The sequence below is a fragment of the Oryx dammah genome, unplaced genomic scaffold (genome assembly GCF_014754425.2).
Source record: "Oryx dammah isolate SB20612 unplaced genomic scaffold, SCBI_Odam_1.1 HiC_scaffold_19, whole genome shotgun sequence".
Taxonomy (NCBI): domain Eukaryota; kingdom Metazoa; phylum Chordata; class Mammalia; order Artiodactyla; family Bovidae; genus Oryx; species Oryx dammah.
In genome coordinates this window covers 13,643,604-13,664,628 of record NW_024070203.1, presented here as the reverse complement: position 1 = coordinate 13,664,628, position 21,025 = coordinate 13,643,604, and the positions used below count along the sequence as shown (strand labels likewise).

At 59.0% G+C, this 21,025-nt stretch overlaps 2 protein-coding genes across 7 annotated transcripts in view; both read right to left on the bottom strand.

Annotated features, from left to right (window-relative positions):
* The window catches only part of PLEC (plectin), a 53,644-nt gene extending 42,055 nt beyond the window's left edge, over positions 1-11,589 (bottom strand). For 2 of the 5 annotated variants that reach the window (XM_040261583.1, XM_040261584.1), the window contains exon 1: positions 8,445-8,580. In XM_040261583.1, the coding sequence (XP_040117517.1) occupies positions 8,445-8,517 (73 nt within the window). In that variant the 5' untranslated portion in view covers positions 8,518-8,580. Of the gene's footprint in view, positions 1-8,444; positions 8,581-10,125; positions 10,521-11,524 lie in introns of those variants that run through there. The other 3 variants (XM_040261576.1, XM_040261574.1, XM_040261573.1) reach the window with 3 other exon arrangements.
* A 366-nt stretch (positions 11,590-11,955) lies between these two features.
* PARP10 (poly(ADP-ribose) polymerase family member 10) lies at positions 11,956-18,876 on the bottom strand. Of its 2 annotated transcripts, XM_040261570.1 has the most exons (10): positions 18,407-18,875; positions 18,075-18,329; positions 17,767-18,003; positions 17,108-17,691; positions 16,766-16,987; positions 16,551-16,647; positions 15,720-16,361; positions 15,498-15,631; positions 12,635-12,806; positions 11,956-12,544 (listed from the first exon to the last, which is right to left on the bottom strand). In XM_040261570.1, the coding sequence occupies exons 1-10, from the start codon at positions 18,582-18,584 to the stop codon at positions 12,198-12,200; spliced, it is 2,868 nt and encodes a 955-aa protein (XP_040117504.1). In that variant the 5' UTR covers positions 18,585-18,875; the 3' UTR covers positions 11,956-12,197. The 2 variants fall into 2 exon arrangements, with proteins under 2 accessions (XP_040117504.1, XP_040117503.1); XM_040261569.1 differs by having other exon boundaries at positions 17,108-18,003; positions 18,407-18,876.
* Positions 18,877-21,025: the final 2,149 nt, after the last annotated feature.

Sequence of the window (21,025 nt, the reverse complement as noted above, 5' to 3'; positions counted from 1 at the left end):
CATGACAAGACCTTGACTTTGGCCTTCTGGCCTCCAGAGGGGAGAGGAAGTTTCTGCTGTTCCGGACCACCCGTTTGTGGTCATCTGTTATGGTAGACACAGGAAACTAATGAAGATATTTTTACCAGGAGTGACAAATGTCTAAAAGCGTGGCACTGGTTTTGGACCTGGATAACAGAAGAGGCTTGAGAACTTGAGGAGCATGATAGAAAAAGCCTAGATTGCCTTGAGCACAAATCACCGGAAGCTGGAGGAAAGGCGATCCTTATTAAACACAGCAAAAAACTTGGCTGAACTGAGTTCCAGCGTCAGGTGCAAAGTAGAACGTGCAAGAGATGAACTTGGATCTTTAGCTAAGGAGGTTTCCAAGCCAAGTGTGGGAGATGTGACCTGGCTTTTATCTGTTCCTTACAGGAAAATGCAGGAGGAAAGATGCCAATCGTGGAAGGAACTGTGAAACAGGAAGACAGCCTGTGCTGGTGACCCGGGAACTTCACGCCCACCCAGGTTCAGGAGAGGCAGCTGCGGGGAGACTCACTGTGAGGAGAGAGAGCCAACGATGTGACTGGACAGTCGTCCTCTGAAAAGAGCTGATGTCTGACTAGCAGATCCAACCATCTCAGCACAAGCTGGGCTCAGAGAGGGGCCTCCGGGGAAGGAGGAGCCTCCTCCCTGATGGCATGGGTTCCTGTGACATACATGGGAGACCCACACGGTCAAAAAGGGTGCTGTATCAGCAGAAACACTGCCAGCTTGGATGGAAGAGGATGAAGGAAAGATGCTGGAATTCAGGGGTTCTGCAGGCAGGAAATGGGGCAACAGAGCAGCTACTCAGCTTCAAACATATGCCGCCCGTCAAGGCAAAAATCGTGACTTCCCTGGTGGTCCCGTGTCTAAGACTCCGAGCTCTCAATGCAGAGAATACAGGTTCGATCCCTGGTCAGGGAACTAGATCCCACATGCTGCAACTAAGCCAGAGCAGTCTAATAAATAAATAGAATTTTTTTTTTTAGGCAAAAGATGACTCCAAGGGCAGAGCCTTGGGCCCAGAGACAGAGGCTGGCAGAGATGAAGGTACAGAGAGCAAAGCATCAAGCCCCAGATGGGTGTTCTCAGGCCTTCAGCCATATTGGAACTTGCCCTGCTGGGTTTCAGGCTTGCTGGGGACTGGTGACCCCCTTTATCTTTTCTTCCTCCTTTTGGGAGTGGAGCTGTCTACTCTATGCCTCTCCAACATTGTATTTTGGGAGTATACAACTCGATTTCTAGCTCACAGGTCCACAAATTGAGATGGGTTTCACCCCAGCGTGGACCATATGCAGAATCTTACCTATACCTGATATAGACAACTTAGATGAGATGTGGGGCTTTGGATGAGATTTAGGTGAGATTTTGGGCTGAGTGTTGTGGCTGTAAGACTCTTGGGGATGCTGGGAGAGGCAAATGTCTTTTGCACATGACAGACATGAATTTCAGAAGGCAGGTGGGAGTGCACTGAATGGTGGCTCCAAAAACAGACAGAAACCCTGAAAGGTACTTTTGGAAACAGGGTCTTTGCAGTTGTGACTTAGTTAAGATTCTTGAGCTGAGATCATCCTAGACTACCAAGAAGACCTAAGTCCAGTCTTAAGTGTCCTTACAAGAGACAGAAGAGAAGATGCCAGGGAGGCCATGCTGAAGATGGAGGTGACACTGCAGGGATGCAGCCGCTGGGAGATGGGGGGGCCAGAAACGTGACCTGCCCCAAAGCTTCTGGGGGCGCGTGGCCCTGCCGAACTGTGAGAGAAAACTTCTGTTGTTTTAAGCCACCCAGACTGTGGCGATTTGTTACGGCAGCCACAGGAACCCAAAGCAGGGGGTAGAACCCCCAGCTACGCCTTCCCCACTCCACGGCCCCCAGCCCCCATGCTGCCCCTGGACCACCTGACCACCAGCCTGCCCAAGATCTCCCAGCCTCTGGGGTCCTTCCAGGCCCTTCCTCCCTGCAGCATGGGCCCCGGATGCACCCCACCCCAGGATGCATATGGGTAACAGATGCCCCCTCCTCCTTCCTGGCCCTAGGGCAGCAGGAACAGTCCCTGCCAAGTGCTGACCATCCAGCTGGGAAGACCCTTCCCCAGCTAATCCATGACCCAAGCTCCCCCGGAGGAGAGCAGACGAAGAGAGAAGGGGAGCAAGCCCTGCTGGCTCATCTACACCAGGGGCCAAATTAGAAATACAATCATTTTTTAAAATATTTCTTCATTTATTTGGCTGCATCAGGTCTCAGTGGCAGCACTCAGGATCTTTGTTGTGGTGGATAGGCTTAGTTGCCCCATGGCATGTGGGGTCTTCTAGCTCCCCAACCAGGGATCGAACTCGAGTCCCCAGCATTAGAAGGCGGACTCTTAATCACTAGACCGACCAGCAAGGAAGTTCCAAAATACAATCACTTTCAATGATAGGCCCAAATAATTGCACTCATCTCACACGCTAGTAAAGTAATGCTCAAAATTCTCCAAGCCAGGCTTTAGCAATACATGAACCGTTAACTTCCAGATGTTCAAGTTGGTTTTAGAAAAGGCAGAGGAACCAGAGATCAAATTGACAACATCTACTGGATCATCAAAAAAGCAAGAGAGTTTCAGAAAAACATCTGTTTCTGCTTTATTGACTATGCCAAAACCTTTGACTGTGTGGATCACAATAAACTGTGGAAAATTCTGAAGGAGATGGGAATACCAGACCATCTGACCTGCCTCTTGAGAAACCTGTATGCAGCCCAGGAAGCAACAATTAGAACTGGACATGGAACAACAGATTGGTTCCAAATAGGAAAAGGAGTACATCAAGGCTGTATATTGTCACCCTGCTTATTTAACTTATATGCAGAGTACATCATGAGAAATGCTGTGCTGGAGGAAGTACAAGCTGGAATCAAGATTGCCGGGAGAAATATCAATAACCTAAGATATGCAGATGATACCATCTTTATGGCAGAAAGTGAAGAAGAACTAAAGAGCCTCTTGATGAAAGTGAAAGAGGAGAGTGAAAAAGCAGCTTAAAGCTCAACATTCAGAAAACTAAGATCATGGCATCTGGTCCCATCATTTCATGGGAAATAGAAGGGGAAACAGTGGAAAGAGTGTCAGACTTTATTTTTCTGGGCTCCAAAATCACTGCAGATGGTGAGTGCAGCCATGAAATTAAAAGACACTTACTCCTTGGAAGGAAAGTTATGACCACCCTAGACAGCATATTAAAAAGCAGAGACATTATTTTGTCCACAAAGGTCCGTCTAGTCAAGGCTATGGTTTTCCCAGTAGTCATGTATGGATGTGAGAGTCGGACTATAAAGAAAGCTGAGTGCCGAAGAATTGATGCTTTTGAACTGTGGTGTTGGAGAAGACTCTTGAGAGTCCCCTAGTCTGCAAGAGATCCAACCAGTCCATCCTAAAGCAGATCAGTCCTGGGTGTTCATTGGAAGGACTGATGTTGAAGCTGAAACTTCAATCCTTTGGCCACCTGATGCGAAGAGCTGACTCATTTGAAAAGACCCTGATGCTGGGAAAGATTGCATGCAGGAGGAGAAGGGGACGACAGAAGATGAGATGGTTGGATGGCATCACCGACTCAATGGACATGGGTTTGGGTGGACTCTAGCAGTTGGTGATGGACAGGGAGCCCTGGTGTGCTGCGGTTCACGAGGTCACAAAGATTCTGACACAACTGAGCAACTGAACTGAACTGAACTGCCCAAATCTAAAGGGACCAAATGAATAAGGTGAGGTACTTCCACATAATGGAACGCTTAGCACTGTATCCATTAAAAAGCATGCGGGTGCCAAGACCATTCAGTGGGGGAAGAAGAATCTTTTCAGTGAATGGTGCTGGGCCAACTGGATATCCACAAGCAAAAGAGTAAAGTTGGGGGACTTCCCTGGAGGTCCGGTGGTTGGGACTCAGCGCTCTCACTCAGGGGCCCTGGCTTTGATCCCTGGTTTGGGAAGAAAGAATCAGCAAACTGTGTGGCAAAAAAAAAAAAAAAAAGGAATAAAGTTGGACCACTACCACATGCCATATTCAAAAAATCAAAATAGATAAAAAAACAAAATGTAAGAGCAAAAACTATAAAACTCTTGGGAAAAAACATACATATAAATCTTCATAACTTTGAAATAGGCAACAGTTTCTTAGATATGACACCAAAAGCATAGCAACCAAGAAAAAAATAGATAAATTGGACTTGTTAAAATCTCTTGTGCTTCAAAGAACACCATCAAAAAAATAAAAGACAACCCATAGAATCAGAGAATATTTTTGCAAATCCTCTGATAAGGGACTTATATCTAGAAGACACGAAAAACACTAACAATTCAATAATGAAAAGAAAAAAAACAAGGTAAACACAGATAAAGCCTCTGAACAGACACTTCTCTAAAGAAGACAATAACCAATATGCAGAAGAAAAGATGCTCAACATCATCAGGAAATGCAAATCAAAATCAAGAGAAACCACTTCACACCCACTAGGATTGAATGGCTATAATCAAAAATGAAGTCGCTCAGTCGTGTTCAACTCTTTGTGACCAATGGACTGTAGCCTATACCAGGCTCCTCCATCCATGGAATTTTCCAGGAAAGAATACTGGAGTGGGTTGCCATTTCCATCTCCAGAGGATCTTCCCCACCCAGGGATCAAACCGGGATCTCCCACATTACAGGCAGACGCTTTACCGTCTGAGCCACCAGGGGCTCCCTAATAGCAGATAGTCAGTGCTGGTGAGGATGTGAAGAGACTGGAAACCTCACACACTGCTCATGGGATCACAAAACAGTGCAGCTGCTTTGCAAAGCAATCTGGCAGTCCTTCAAACTGTTAAATATAGAATTAACACATGTTCCAGCAATTCCACTCCTTGGTATATACCCAAGAGAGATAAGCACATACATCCACACAAAAACTGGCAGACAAGTGTTCACAGCAGCATATTCATAATAGCCAAAGGTGGAAACAGCCCCCAGACCCATCACCCTAGACAGAGGTAAACCAAACGTAGTCTATCCACACCACGGAATATCATACCACCATAAAAAGGAAGGAAGAACCACGCACTATGACATGGAAGAAATATTACACCACACGAAAGAAACCAGACGCAAAGTTGGATGATTCCATTAATATGAAATGTCCTACACAGGCAAATCCACAGAGACCTAAAGTAGATCAGTTGCCAGGGGCTGGGGACCATAAATGTTCTGAAATCAATGGTGCGAATGACTTCACAAGTCTATTAATTTGCTAAAACCACTGAATTCTCTCTCTGTTTTTCTCTCTCTCTCACACACACACACTATGGTCACCCCAGCCAGTGAGACTAGGGACCCAAAGTGAGACTTTCACCTTTTTTCTTTATATTCTCATAGTGCTTTTCTGTCTGTTTTTAGCTTTTGACCATAAACAGACCAAAAGCCCTCTCCAATGAGTCCCAAATAACTGCCAGACCCCAATCCTGCCCACTGAGTTCTGGCCACCAAATATGACACCCCATGTGATCACCTGTTCACCCTGCAAGCGCCCTGAGTCCTGGCTGAGAGCCTGGGGCTGGTGCCAGGGACACAGGTAACTGAGTCCAGGATGGGACAGGGTGGGACACGTGACGGGCCAGACAGGGAGGTGAGGGAACCCCACCAGCCAGGCACACGTCCTGCGGACTCGAGGACACTCCCCACACCATTGTCGCCGCCTCCCAGACCCACCCTCTCTAAGCCGGATGGTCTCCCGGGGGTGCCTCCAGCAGACCCCCTACCCCAGCCCTGCCTGGAGTACCTGCCCCCACAAACACCCCCGCCGACATTGCACACCTCTGCCCTCCCCACTCCACATCTGTGCCCCCTCCAGGACCACCGCAGTAGCTTGGTGGGTACCCTCTGGGCCCCCTCCCCCCATCCACACTGAGGCTCCCAGCCCTGAGACACAGCCTTGAACTCTCTACAGGCTGCCCAGACCCTCCTGGCTGGACCGCCTACTCCCTGTCCTGGACTCTGTGTCCCATCTGCCTGGACAGGCCTCTGGACGTGGCGGGGGCCGCCACGGGGCTTTGGGGGGCTCTTTCACCATATACCTTCCCCCCACAGCCTGGCCTGCATCACCTGAACTCCCCCTTCCTGCCCTCCCACAGAGACCACAGGCCTCTGCAGCCTCCCCCAGCCCCGCCTGGCTCTCCAGCCCTGTGGGGATCTGCCCTGGAGCCAGGGGCCAGCAGACAGGAAGTGGAAAAGGCCCTGGGAGGAGCAGGACGCTGCCGGGAGCGTGGGGGATTTCCAGGAGAGTGACACATCCAGTGTGGACAGTGAGGTCCAGTGTGGACAGGGAGGTGCCCTGGGGTCCAGGGAGGGCACGAAGGTCACTGCAGAGGCTGGATTCTGGAGGCAGATGGGGAAGGTGCGTCCAAGAGGGCAAACAGGGCAAGGGTGGGGGCAGGGCGAATGCCAGCGGGGATGAGGCAAGGTAGGCGGCGCCAGGCCCTCCCCGGCCAGTGAGTGACCAGGAGCGGGTGTGCAGAGCTGGGCAGGAGTCCCTGAGGGCCGAGCATGTTAGTGCTCACTGCGCCCCCAGAGGGGAACCCATGCTTCCTTCCTGTTTCCAGCCCAGCAGGCCTCACTCCTCTTCTCCGCTGTGGGCAGCACTCCACGCCGGGGGCAGATGGCCCAGGGCCTCAGGCTTCCATGGGTCTGAGGGGCTCACAGCCGTCAGGCCCGCAGCCCACAGCCCAGCCTCTTCTGCCTCCTTGAGGCCATCCTCAGGGCTTGGCTGTGGCCCTGACCAGTCGGGGCCCAGCCCAGCCCCCTGCCCATTCCCATGGCTCAAGCCAGGAGCTGAGGGACTCAGGTCCCCCAGAAGCCTTTCCTACCCCAACCAGCAGCCCCCACACCTGCTCCCCCAGTTCGCTGCTCTCAGCCGCCCCGGGCCCATGCCGCAATCAGAGCTGAGCCACGGCACTGGCCACCTCAGGAAGGCGCCCTGCACCCGCGGGCAGCAACCAGGCCAGCCGGGGACAGGCACGGCCAAGGCAGCTCCACACCAGTCCTAGAAGCCCACAGGGTCCTGTCAGGCCTCACTCCTGAGAGATGGGTGCCACCCCAGGGAGCAGCGGGCCAGGGCTTCTCAAGCCGGGACACTCCAGCCTGACGTCCTGACGGGCTCTGGAGCCACACAGGAAGGTGCTGGACAGAGCACTGTTCGTACTGTGCGGCGTCCCCACTTCCTTCAGAGCGGCCAGTTCATGAACAGTTCCATCCTGGGGCCTGCCAGGAGGGCTGCGGCCCAGGTGGGCGGCTGCCCCCTGCCCTGGACGTGTCCAGACGGACGCCCCTGGGCCAGGCCAGCCTGCCCAAGATGCACCTTCCCTCCCTGCAGGCTCAGGAGCTCACAGTCACAGTAGTGTCTCCAGCCCAAGCGACTGGTCACAGAGACAAGCAGGTCGGCCACAGTGCTGGCGGGGGAAGCATGCAGCAAGTCTACCCAGCCAGGGCCCGGACAGCCATGAGTGGACAACCGCCCGGCAGAGATGAGCCTAGGGCCTGGTGAAACCTCCCCTGCCTGGGTGAGGTCAGTGGGTGGACAGCGGCTGCCCAGGGCTCCAGGCAAGGTCCCAGCAGGACCTCTCTCCCTGAACTGCCCTTGGGGGCAGAGCCAGCCTAACCAGCCGTGTGGGCCGGGACCTGCTCTGGCTGAGCGCTGCCCAGCACCCCACCTCGACCCTTGCTGAGCCTCTGTGGGCCAGGGGCCAGGGCTGCGCCCATGCCTGCTCAGAGCTCATGCCCCAGGCAGCTGGGCTGCGGGCAGCGGACAGCAGTGAGGCCTGGGCAGATCCAGGGGCCCCTGGCGGGTGGAGCAGGGGCAGAGGTCTGCCAAAGCCCCAGAGTGGACTCCTGTAGAGAGGAAGAGGGGGCTGACCCGACTTCCCCAGCCCACAGCTGCTCCCCAGCGGACAGTAAAGGGGCGTCACAGGGTCCCTGCCAAGGCTGGGCAGCAGCCTAGGTGCTCACCAATTTGGGGAGGTGAGGAAAGACAGCAGCTATGCGACCCACTGCCAGACAGAGGCGGCCACCCGCACTCCTGGAGGACGCGCCCAGCCGAGGGGTAGGGGACAGCTTAGACTGACCCACGTGTCTGCTGTGCACGGACGCCGGACACAGGACACTGGCCAGGGCGGCCCACTCCACCCGCCCGCGCCGCACCATGCCCTATTAAGGGCATGACCACCGGGCTCTGCCGAGCGCGCCGCCGGCGGCTGCGCCGGTCGAGTGAGGCTGGGAGGTGGGCCGGGGGGCTGGGCTCCAATCGGGACGACCCTCGCAGACGAGGTGTCAGAGGCCGGACTGCCGGGCCGGAGGACCTGTCAGGGCCGGCCAGTCGGCCGGCAGGCAGCCCGCAGGGTGGGCGGGGGCCGCGGCCGTACCTTTGTACTTCTCGCGCACCTCCTCGTAGGCCTGGATGAAGTCCTGCTCGTCGGGCGGCGGCAGGGTGGCCATGGCGGCGGCAGGCGCGGGACGAGCCGGGCGCTGCGGCGCAGAGCGGGCTTCCAGTCCCCGGCGGCCACTCGGCCCCTGCAGCCGCGCGCGCCGCTTAAAGGAGCCGCCCCCGCCCCGCCCCGCACCCAGGATGCCCCACGGGCGGGCGGGGCCCGGGGGAGCTGCGGCCGCGAGCCCCGGCGCCTCCCGGCGTCGGAGGCTCCTAGTCTCCGCCCCGCGCTCCTCCCGGCGGGCGCACACCCCCTTCCCGCCCCCGACCCAGTCGCCTGCCCAACGACGTCCCGAAATCAGCGTGCCTGGCCTGGCAGGGGCCCCCTTCCTCGCTGGCCGCCAGACCCAGCGAGCTCACCTGGCCGCCCCCGGCGCGCCCACCCGCTTCCGCCCCCGCCACCGCTACCGAGAGCTTTCCCTTGCAACCTGGGAGACCAAGTGTTTTCGGTATGAAATTCTTACGCTAAAAAGAAAATTTAAAAATTACGAATAAAAGGGCTGAAATCAGGAATGTACAGAAGAAAAGACAATGTCCTTGCCACCCATCAGATTGGCAAGCCCTGTCTCCCAGGGCTGAGAAACGCCGTCTCCCAGGGCTGAGAAACGCCCTCCCCCGGAACGCCCCGGCAGCGTTCCTCCAGCTGGAAACGCTGCGCACCCCGTGTCCAGAAGCCCCTGGCTTCCAGGGCTCGCGGGACGGCACGGAGGGATGGGGTGGGGGCGCTGACAGCGCCGGGGTCCGGGCTGCGGTAGCACGTTCAGGATTCACCTTCCCTTGAGTGAAAGAGGGCCTCGTTCCTTCGCATCCAGATGTGACATGTGAAAAAGACCGCGGTCCAGCCGCGCCCACAAGGCCCCGGGCAGCGGCACCCTCCAGCTCCCCACACCCCCACAAGCTGTCCCTGTGCTCCCACCCACAACGTCCCTCGCTGCCGCCTACACCGTCCCGTCCAGCACTGGGATTCCTGGCCTCTTCCCACCCACGTCGGCCCACCCTCCCGGCCTCCTGCAGGGGTGCCGCCCGCCGCGCCCCCCTCCACCCCCTCATCATCATTCTGTCCTGCCCACGTGGCTGACCTGGAGACCCCCAGCTGGCTCCTCCCTTCGCAGCACAAGCCGTCACCTAATTCCCAGAGGGCGCAGCCGCTGTCTGCTGCCAGCCCACACGGTCAGGGTCCTTGCCCCGGACCTTCCCCTTTCTCCTCCAGGATGGCTGCTACTGGAGGCCAGGCCGGATCTTGGCTCAGGGAGGGGCTGGGGCTCCACCAACCAGGTGGTCCCTCCTGTCCTGTCCCTACATGCTTCTACTCCCTGGGAGGCGGCTCTGCCCCAGCAACCTAAGGAAGTGTCACCATCACTGGGGCCTGAGGGCTCGTCCTGAGAGCGGCAAGGCGCCCTACGCAAGCTCCACCTCCGGCCTCGTGCAGCTGACCGGGCGCGGCCAGCAGATGGCGCTGTGCTGCCCGCAATCACTCGGGACCGAGAGGCCCGCTTCGTTCGCCCTGCAAGCCGCTCCGGGCCTCTTCGACTCCTGAAGCCCGGCGCAGAACACACAGCAGGGGCTCAGCCAACGGGCGAGAGCTGATGAACCGGACAGGCCGAGTTCCTGAGCGTTACCTGCAATGCGGATGACTGCTCTTTCGGCAGGGTCCAAGACACTCCCATTTCCTCCGGGGCCACCTCCACCTCGCCGGCTCCGCTGGGTTTTCTCCAGGTTCCAGGGCAGCGTGTCCCCAGGGCTGGGCGAGCCACTGCCCCCGTTGGAGCCATCCTCAACCACTGCCCGAACCTCCTGGTCCTCGCCCGACATGGCCTCCTGGAGAGAAAGCAGGAGCGGATCACACCTCTACGTATGGGGGCACACTGCCCCACACTGACCTACACATTCTTAACCTAAACAGGGACCCACCGCAGGCGCCGTTACCTGGACACTGACACCCACACCGCTCCTACGTCCTGCCTCGTCCACACGCTGAACCCTCTCAACCCCGACAGGACGGACCACCCTCTCCAGCTCATCCTGCAGACACCCACACATTGACCCCCTACCCAAGACATTGACCTCACTCCCTGCAGCACAGAGATATTGACACCCCCCAACACTCACTGCCGCTCCCTTGTCTTAGTCACCCAAACACTGGTCCCTCCACACCATTGCCCAGGGGCTCACCCCCTCAGAGGCCACTGATTCCAACCTCCACCCCATCACACCGACACTGGCCTCCGGCCCCTCTGTGCCAAACCTGGACCCTGTCTCCCCTAATCCTCCGATCAGCAAACAAGGCAGGCCATGGGGAACCACTGGTTGCTGCCCCTCCCCTCAGAGGCCTTCAGGGAAGGACCCAGACCTCAAGCGACATTAGCTCTACCTCCAAGCTGTCCGAGCCAACAGGGCTCCCCGTCGCCTTACCCCACCCCAGCGCAGCCCCACCTCGGTCTCCGCAGTGAAGCCCTATAAATAGCTGAAGCCGCATCGGCGTGGGCCGCAGGAGCTCTGCTGCAGCGAGGCTGGGAGGGAGCCGGGGCCGCCGCTCCAGCAGCCCGCCCTGCGCGGCACGCATCACGCCCGGCCGGGGCCGCAGAAGCGCACCAGCACCGACGCGCGCACGCCCCTCAGCGCCCGGGCCCCACGCGCGGGCGTGCAGGTGAACGGGGCTCCGTCCTGGCGGGGCTGGGCTGGCGCGGGGGCACAATGTGGGCTCTGTGCTAGGAGGAGACGCCGGGTACCGAGCTGGGGGCCGCCCCGCCCCGGCCTGTCCCACCCTGCACAGCCCCTCCGCACCCTGCCTCCCGGCCAGCCCCCCGCCCGGCGCCCCGCCGCCAGCCGCACCCCGCCGGCAGCCTTTCCTGCCCACACCCCGGGCACCGCCCGTCCAGTTCCGCAGTCTCCGCGCGCGGAGGTGGCATCCTCCCGAGGGAGGAAGGGCCTCGACGCAGCCTCTGGTTCCGGGCTGCCCCCACCCCATCCCGCGGCTCCCGCCTGCCGCGCGCCTCCTCGTCCCGGCCCAGGTCTTACCTGCGCGATGGCTCAGCTGCGCTGGGCTCGGCCGGTGCGGCCGGACTGCCGGTGCCGGGAAAGCTGCGCAGGCTGTGCGGGCGGGGCGAGCCCAGAGCCCCGCCCCGGCCCCTAACCGAGCGCCGCCCGTGCGGTCCTGGCGCCCGAGTGCTTGCGGGGCCAGGGCTCCCCGTGGCGGGGGGGGCCGGAGCGCCAGCGCGGCTTCTCTGGGACAGCGTTCCCCACCCCACCTCCGCCGCCCGGCACGGCTCACTCCCCGCGCGCAGGGGGCGGCCCGTCGCCAAGGAGACGCCGTTAGGGGAGCGTGCGTGACACTAGGGCGACGCGGGGTAGCTCGGGGGCGCGCCGGGTCGGCCTCCGCCCCCCAGTCGCTGCGGCTCTGCCTCGGCCCCGCCCCTAGCCACCCTCAAAACAGAGGTCGGACCCAGAGCTCCAGCAGGGCCCCCGCCAGGTTTCACAGGCATTTTTATTCAAACGACACAGTCGCCCGGGCGAGGTCTGGCCCGGCCACCCTCCACCCGGGCTCTGCTGACCCCTGGTGGTCGGCCGGCCCAAGCCGGGGTGGGGGGAACCCTGCCCAAGGGGGGGACACAGCACCACGACAGGAGGCGGGGCGGTAGGGCTGTGCGGGGCAATAGGGAGCGGGAGGCCGGGCCGAGGGGGGCCTCTAGGGTCAGGTGGCTGGGGAGGTGCTCAGGAGCGCAGGGGCGTCTTCGGGGAGAAACCGGGACTTGTGCTTGCAAGTGATGAGGTGGGTGGGCAGCGCCTGGGTGTCGTGGAAGATGACGAAGATGCTGGGCCGGTGGAGGCAGTCCACCGCGCTGTCATAGCGCAGGAGCGCGTGCCCGGCGGGCCGCGGAGGGGGTGCCCGCAGCCCGCGCTGGCCCTGCCCGTAGTCACCGGTCAGCACCCGTGCCACGAACACTGCCTTGTGGCCCTCGGCATCGGGGGGCGAGTAGCGGTCCAGCACCGACAGGGAGGCGCGCTTGGCGAAGTACACGCCCTGTCCATAGAGCGCACCTGCGGGGGGCAATGCACGGGGTTGGGGGGGGCCGGTCAGGATGGTTCCAGGGAGCAGAGCCTCCGCCCCCGCAGGGACCCAGGCCTCACCATTGCGGCCGCAGAAGCTGCGGTTGAAGCCGTGCGCGCAGATGTCGGGGACAGTGGGCACCGCCGTGCCGTGGTACAGGACCTGCTCGACCGGCCGCTCACAGCACTGCTCCAGGCGCTGCCGGTGCAGCTCGTACTGCTGCTGCAGCAGTGGGTGTAGCACACGCTCCACCTGAGGCGGGTTGGGGTGGGAGGAGGAATCAGTCACAGCCAGGCTACTTGTGCCTCTGGGCCACCCAGCAGGGCTGAGCCCCAAAGAGCCCTCTTGGAGGAGTTCAGAGCCTGGAGAGACCTCACAGCTCCTGCCATGCTCTACTCAGTAGCCCACATGAGGCTGACCTTCGCCACCTCCACAGGGCCCCAAGTGGCACTGGAGGGCTCCCGAGGGGGCTGCAAGTGGACAACCCATCCACTAACCAAAACCCAGCACCCACAGCCACGCCTCTACAGAGAGAAGCTGAGCCCGGTGCCTGCACTGCAGGCAGGACTTCACCCCCAATGCCAGGAGATATCCCGGACTTCCCAGTGATGGGAGACCTGGTGACCGACCTGATAGTCAACCAGGAGGAGCCAACTCAGGGACCCAAAAAGTTTCTTAAGAAATTCTCGTCACTTCAGATGGATGCAAAAGAATATTGTATCCATGAAACAAGATTACCTACTGTGAAAAAGAAACAGTCTGAAAATTAGAGTGTTCTTATATTAAGGATGGAATTGCTGAACTACATCCAGTGGGTCAGCTAAATAATAAGATGAAGATAGAGATCAGGAAGTGACTCAGTGCAGAGCTAAAGAAAGACTTGGGGACTATGAGAGGACTGATGTGGGAGAGGGGCCGGGAAGTCTAAGGTCTCAGTAGTAGGAACTCCACAAGAAGACGCCAGATGTGACGGGAGCAAACAAGGGCTTGATGGAAGACAGTTTCTCTGAGCTGAAGGTGGCATCTTCAGATGGAAAGAAATGCCAAGGACGATGGGTGCACACACACACACACACACACACACACCCCAAAGTCAATATACAAAAGTGGAAAAAATCTCACATTCTCATACTGGGCTTCTCACCACTAATACTGGATGCTAAGAGGCCACAGAAGGGTTTTGTTACCTTTCCAAGAACAAAAAAATTTTGAGAAGGAAAGAAAAAGAGTTAAGTCTTCCAAACATCTGAAGGAAAATATATTTTCATCCTGATTGCTATACCCAGCCACACTATTTGTGGTGCAAACAAAATAAGGACAGATGAAGGCACATAAGAATCAGCTGTGCTTAAGTTCATAGAAATATTTTAATAAACACATAGCATGTTTTGTTTGAAAAAATATCAAGTTGTAGTTGCAAAAGGCAAAATAAATTTAAAAGTCCAAGGTGTTTATTACTCACTCAAGGAGAAACTTCTACTAAACAGAAAAGGAATCTATGCAAGAGGGTGACAGAGTCACCAGGAGAAACTCAGTAGCCAAGCACCACAAAGAAAAATGCAGAGAGTAAATGAAATTAATGGCCATTTGCCCTTGACTCCTAGAATATTCTCTTTCAGGCAACATGGTTTTAATAACTAGGTTTTTCCTTCCCCTTTGCCCTCTCTGGTCCAGTGGTAAATATTTTTTCATTATCATAATATATTGATCAACCTAAGGCCCAAACATGAGTTTAAGCAAGCTCCAGGAGTTGGTGATGGACTGGGAAGCCTGGCATGCTGCAGTCTCATGGGGTCACAGAGTTGGACACGACTGAGCGACTAAACTGAACTGATGGCCCAAGCATGGAGCTTCATGACAGTCAGACAATGATGTTGGTTTGTCAACCTTGCCAACATAAAAATAATGTCACTGACCAAATGTTAGATGGAAGAGGGAAGAAATGACGGGGAGAAGGGAAGCCCATTCTCCACATCTTCTCTGGAGGGAAACAAGAGACAGTCTCTAAAATTAAGTGGAGAAAAGACTCAAGCGGACCACGTCAGTCACAGAGGTCCTGCTGGAAGCAGTTGCACAGGCAACCAGCCGAACCTCAAGAGGAGCCTGGGGCCCGAGTGCAGGAGGTCTGTCCTCCGCAAAGGGCAGGGGTGATGGCTGCTAAGTCCAGAAATGGAAGCACAGTCCTCCCCATGGAGTTACAGCAGTAGAACCAGGAGAGCGGTGGTGCTGCTGCTGGCTGACCAGGCCAGGGCTAGGGAAGGCCTGGGGTTCTGCATTTCTGACCAGATCCAGGCTGCTGATGCTGCTACCCCACCCCAGGCCCACTCACCCACAGCTCAGTGCCTCAAGAGTCAAAGGGGCCGCCTGGCTTCCCAGCTCTCGGCTGGCCCCCGATTCCGGCCCCTCGGCCTTGAGTGTGCAGCCCAGCTCGTGCTCAGTTATCCTGTCTCTGGGCACTGCTCTCACACTCGCGTGCCAGCCAACCAGCCTGGCTCAGCTTCCTCCTCAGCCCTTTCTTCTGGCCCCACCAGCCCTCGGGATGCCACTGCCTCCATCATCCATCCCACTGCCTTGCAGCCTCTCCTTCTCAGCCTCCTTTTCCTTCCTTCTGGCCCCCCACTAGTAGTTCCCAGCCTTTTCGGCAACGAGACCATGCTCAGAGCTGCTACTTTTTACAAGTGAATGCAGGAGGAGGCTGCAGCCAGCCCTCTTGCTGGAGCCACCCCCATGGCAGGGGAGCCCCCAGAGGTGCAGTCTGCGGAAGGAGCGATCCTCAGAGAAGCCACGAGATGGTGCCAGCACCCCACGCTCTGCACCTGACTGTCACTGGCAGAGTGGGGACCCCCAACCTCCACAGCTTTCTGTCTCCCTGGCCACGGGCTCTGCAAAGCAAAACGTGCCAGGAGTCCAGAGACTAGAGGCGGCAAGACAGAGTAGCCTCACCCGCACCACGTGGATCCTGCCGTGGGCCGTGTCCAGCGTGTCACAGAAAGCCTGCACCACCGCCTGGAACTCGCTGCTGCTCTCAGCGAGACACTCCAGCCTGCCCAGGGGCTCCTTCGGCCTCTGCTGTAGCACTGAGGCAGGAAGGAGAAAGGCTGTAGGCCATGCCCAGGGCACCGGTGGCCCCTGCCCTCCTCGCCCCCTCCCAGCCTGCGGACTCACGCGTGGAGCCAGAAGCCGCCAAGGGAAAGGCCAAGCTCTGATCCCGGGGGCCAGCCAGCAGCGCTGCCAGGTGGCGGGCCGCGTGGCTAGGCTGGACCCCAAAGCCTCGGAGGACGATGTGGCCACCGTGCAGAGCAACACTCACGCCGTGGCACCGCTCCAGGCGGGCGCACAGCTCCGTAGGCAGGACACAGCCTGGGGCCCCCACCACCTCCTCCCTGATGTGCACCTCCAAGGCAGCCTCCAGGGCCCGGCCCAGCTCGTCCATATCCCGCTCGAAGGCAGCGTGCACCTCCAGCTGGGCCCAGCCACCCGGGCCCTGGCCCCAGAGGAGCTCCTGCTCCCCTCTCAGGGGGGGCGGCTCCAGCAGGGAGAGGGCCAGGGCCTGCTGCAGTGCAGCCTCCTCCTGCTCGGCTGCCTGGCCTCGCGGCTGCAGGGACCGGTACAGCGCCAGCTGTAGCTCGGCTTCCTCCTGCAGCCGCCCAGACTCTCTCGCGCTGGGGGCCGAGGGCCCCTCCCCAGGCCTGGGGGTTGTCACCTCCTCCTCTGGCTGCCCCTCGGGCTCCTCCTCCCCTAGCTCCAGCGGCAGCCAGTCTTCGTCATCCAGGCCCTCCAGGGTGGCCAGCAGCTCTCGGACCTCCTCTGGGGGGCAGGGAGAGGCACCCGGTCAAGGGTCAAGCCCAGCCAGGACAGGGCAGTCAGGGGCCGGGAGGAAGATGGAGACGGGTTGGAGGGTATCCGCTCAGCCGATGGGCGCAGTGCAGAGCAGCACAGAGCTGCCAGAGGTCAAGAAAGGGCTGCGGGATGTCCCGGGGCCCCAGGGATCCCTACCCAGGCCTGAGTTCTCCTGGTCACCGTCCGGATCATCTGGAGGCCACGGGGTGGAGGAGAGGCCAGGGAGGGCCTGCAGGGCCTCAGTAGGGCCCAACTGTTGGGAGAGAGTGTCAAGGCTACCAGGACACCTGCCCCCCAAGGCATCTGAGCAAGGGTGGAGGCAGCGTCTGGCAGGGGGAACAAGGGGAGGGCGGGGCAGGTTCTGTGTCCACCTCTTCCAGGTCCATGTCCAGGACGGCCCCAGCCAGATGCTCTGTCCCGAAGACACACTGGAACTGTGCCTCCAGCTCCCGGAGAAGGTGCTGCCCCTCTGGGCTCAGCAGGAACCTGGCACTGCCTGGGTGCTTCAGGCTCAGCATGTGACAGCTAACACTGCCCAGCAGACTTTGCAGAAACTCCTCGGCTGCCCGGCATGGGGCCAGGGCTCCGCAGAGCTGCAGGACCATGGGGCGGGGGTTGGGGGGCAGTTGGCAAGTTTAGGGCACAGGAAAGGCACCCGGAGCCCCCAGTAGCAGAGGAGGATCAAAGGTGAGGACTCCTCAGGGGCTGCTTACCCGGAATCCAGTCGTATCTGAGCCCTCGAGTGGGAAAAGAGCCACGTCTCCGAGGCCAGCGAGAAGGTCCTCGTGATAGAGCTGAATGAAGCGCATTGCTCCCGGCTCCACTGCCAGCACCGTCTCCACCAGGCCCTCCTGCCTCGGTGACCCCGCGGGCCCCAAGCTCACTGATGCCACCTGCTCTGAAGAGCGCATGGTGATCTCCACTGGGTCTGGAGACCCCACAGTCCTTGGGCTCCCCGGTCCCTCCTCTTCTGAAGACCCCCAAGGCCCTGAGCTGACTGGCCTGGCCCGTGCCAGCGACGAGCTGTCCGAACAAGGGCCTGCGCTCAGAGAAGCTCCTGACTGCCCTGGCGCCTCCTCAAAGCCCAGTGTGACATCCCCAGCATAATGCTGTGCCCTTGCTGGTCCTCCTGCCTCCTGGAGAATGTGCCTGGGGTCCCCAGGCCCCAGGTCGCCTGGGTGGCTCCCTCCGCCGGCGTCCTCAGTGAGCTCCTCAGGCTCCAGGACATCGTAGTGGGGGACAAGGCTCAGCTCTGAGCCCTGCAGCTGGTGGTCCCGCTGCAGCACCCGCTCGGCCACTTGGAAGAAGGGAAAGAACAGGTCATCAGGGCTCCAAGCCATGGTGGGGAACCGCCCTGTCCTGCCCCACTCACCCCTCCAGTGCTGGAAGGAGACCACGGTGCCCAGGTGCCCTGGGAGGCTGCGCATGCCCTCCAGGGGCCCCCCACCGCTGCGGCGCTCATTCTCCAGGTACAGCTCCAGCAGCAGCAGGTCTGCAGGGGGGTTGCCTCCTACCACACGGACTGCCCGGGCCTGGGGCACCCAGGCCAGGGAGACCTCAGCCCCCTCCAGGCCCAGGGCCCGGGCGTGCACCTCCAGGACGCCAGCTTCTGTGGGGAGGATGCAAGTCAGCACAGGGTGCCTCCCCTAACAGGCAGGCCGCCCCAATCCCGCCTCTTACCTGCCTCAGAAAGGGGCTTGGGCAGTTGCACCAGGGCGCGATCTGGTCGAGGACTGGCCAGGGTGTGGCAAGGCTGCTCTGGGTGCCCAGCGGCACAAAGCAGACCTTGGACGTACTGCTCCAGGAGCTGGGGTGTGGTGCCAGGAGGCAATCCTTGGAGCAGCAGGCGCGCAGGGGCGCGTGGTGGGGCTGGCCGCAGGCTCAACCGAGCCCCCTGCAGAGTGTGCTCTGGCCAGGCCAGGACCCTCGCGGCATCTGCGGGCGAGGGGAGCGTGCCGGTCAGGGCCGGCGGCCAGCGGGGCCCAGGCTGCCCCTTTCCGTCGGTCCCTCACCTGCAGGCTCCTCAAAGGTGAGGATGCCCCCGCGGCCGAGTCTCTGCCAACTCGCCACAGGCCCACCCCCAGAGCTTCGGCGGTTCTCGAAGTAGAGCGTGAGCAGCTCGTCTGGGACGCTGGGGGGCAGACCACTGAGCTCCACTGCCGCTCCCGCCTCCGTCTCCGCCTCCCCCATCGCCACCTTGGGGCCAGAAGAGGGGGTAGGCAGCAGCCCCACCGTTCCGCCTCACGCAGCCCGGGTCCCTTGGTAGCGTTCCCTGACGCCCCCTTCACTGTGCAGGCGACCTACATCCCCCCACTTACGCTCCCCGACCCCAGCCTGAGCTGCCCCAGCCCGGGCCTTCAGCCAGGACTCCCTCCCCACACCCTGGGACAGGAAAGCAAAAGTGAAACTGTTGCAGGAAGGGAGGAGCGCGCAGCGCTGAGCGAGTGTGGCCTTTCAGGTGCTTCCCTCTTCAGGCTCCTCCTGCAGGATGTTCCAGCCCCGCCCCCGCCCCGCCCCTCCGGCCCTCCGCCCACCGGTCTCGTCCGTCTGTCGTCTGTCCCACCCCAGCCCAGTGGCTGCAGGATGGGGGGAGTGGCCCTTGGGGGTCCTCCACTCCCACTGGCCCTTCCCTGTGAACCTCAAGACAGCCAATCACCCTCTCTGGTAAATACGCCGGGGTTCTTGAGTCATTGCCCCCAACTCAAAGACCTCAAGCCTCTGTGTTCCCTTCCCCCACTGCAGAGACTTTGGGTCTGGCTGAGGCTGGCTTTCAACTCTCCCCAGCAACCTTGGCGCCTGCACCTGCATTCACCCTTCAACAACTCAAAGGTGGCCGACCTGCCACCTGGCGAAGGCGAGCAGCTCAGCTCCTGACCCTGGAGGGGTACGTCCCCATCACTGCTGGCCCAAGGCACTGCCACGCCTCTCGCCCGGCTGCACCTTTAGAACCCACACTCCCTCTTGCCATCCAGTCACCCCTTCCCTGGTGCCCGTATTCATTGGCTTCCAGCCTCTGGAAGAGTTGTGCCCACAGTGCTCTCCACCCCCACCTCCCACTTAGCCCTCAGCCACAAAAACTCCTCTTAACCCCTGCTACTTCTGCGAGGGATTGAGGGCCTGTCCAGCCTGTACCCTGAGCTGCCCCCACCCTGGTCCAAACCTGTCATCTCTCGTCTAGATCACGTCTCTGACTTCTGAACTGATCTCTCTCTGCCACTCCTGCCCTATCGTACCGTCCAACCTCAACAGAGGGCAGGGTGTGCCTTAAAAGTCGCACCAACAGCTGCTAGAGATTGGACCATGATGAAGCCAAAGTCGTTTGGAAGACCTGCCAGGCTGGACTGACCAGGCCCCAGACCCTGCTGGCTGAATGCCCCTGTATCCCCCACGCTCCGTCATCCAGTGCAGCAGACCCTCACTCCCTGACACCTTTGTACTGGCCCTTCCCTCTTCTAGACCAGCCTTTCCCACAGAGCCACATGGCCACCCCTCCCCCAACTCACCTTACTAGGTTCTTGGTGGCAGGTTTAACTCGAACTTAAAAGTCTTCAAGGACCCTCCTAAAGCCCTGACCTCAACTTCACATTTGTCATTTTTAGGTTTTTTTCTTTAAAAAAGGACCCTCAAATTGTATTAACTTCTAGTTGTACAAAACCTGAAGTCACCCCTGCCTGCTCTATGCTTTGTCTTCTCGTGGAACTCATTGTCAACAAAGGTCCATGTAGTCAAGGCTATGGTTTTTCCAGTAATCATGTATGGATGTGAGAGTTGGACTATAAAGAAAGCTGAGTGCCGAAGAATTGATGCTTTTGAACTGTGGTGTTGGAGAAGACTCTTGAGAGTCCCTTGGACTGCAAGGAGATCCAACCAGTCCATCCTAAAGCAGATCAGTCCTGGGTGTTCATTGGAAGGACTGATGCTAAAGCTGACTCTCCAGTACTTTGGCCACCTGATGCGAAGAGCTGACTCATTTGAAAAGACCCTGATGCTGGGAAAGATTGAGGGCAGGAGGAGAAGGGGACGACAGAGGATGAGATGGTTGGATGGCATCACCGACTCAAGACTCAATGGACATGAGTTTGGGTAGACTCCGGGAGTTGGTGATGGACAAGGAGGCCTGGCATGCTGCGGTTCATGGGGTTGCAATGAGTCAGATACGACTGAGTGACTGAACTGAACTGGAACTCATTGCCTTCTAACACAATGTATAATTTACTTATTATACCTATACCTGCTGTGGAGGATCTACCCCAGGTGGCAGTGTGCTGGAACAACTCACATCATGACAACATTGTTCAATTTGGGGGAATCTTTGTGAGTCAGTTTGTAAACTAGTGGTCAGTCGAAATAAGCCATGATGGGGTATTTATGCCAAGGACATGTGCAAAGGCACAGATCAGGGCTTCCCCACGTTGGGGTCAGTTTTTCAACACGGAACCAACACATCCCCTGCACAGGACAGAGCCTTTCCCAACCACTGCCAGGCCTGGGAGAGGCCACCATCCAGGAGTCCAGCAAGTATAGTAGGACTCCTAGGCCCCAGGGGGAGAGGCACTTCTGCAGGGACTCCAGGAGACAGCGCCCCAGGGGATGTCCCTGACTGGGGCAGGCAGTGCTTCTTCTCAAGACCA

Coding starts and splice junctions, on each gene's coding strand:
- PARP10 (XM_040261569.1), bottom strand. CDS start 18,584: ATGGGGGAGGCGGAGACGGAGGCGGGAGCGGCAGTGGAGCTCAGTGGT. Junction 15,632..15,719: donor GGCGGCTTCTGGCTCCACGC/GTGAGTCCGCAG, acceptor TTCCTGCCTCAG/TGCTACAGCAGAGGCCGAAG. Junction 12,807..15,497: donor GCAGGATCCACGTGGTGCGG/GTGAGGCTACTC, acceptor AACCCGCCTCAG/GTGGAGCGTGTGCTACACCC.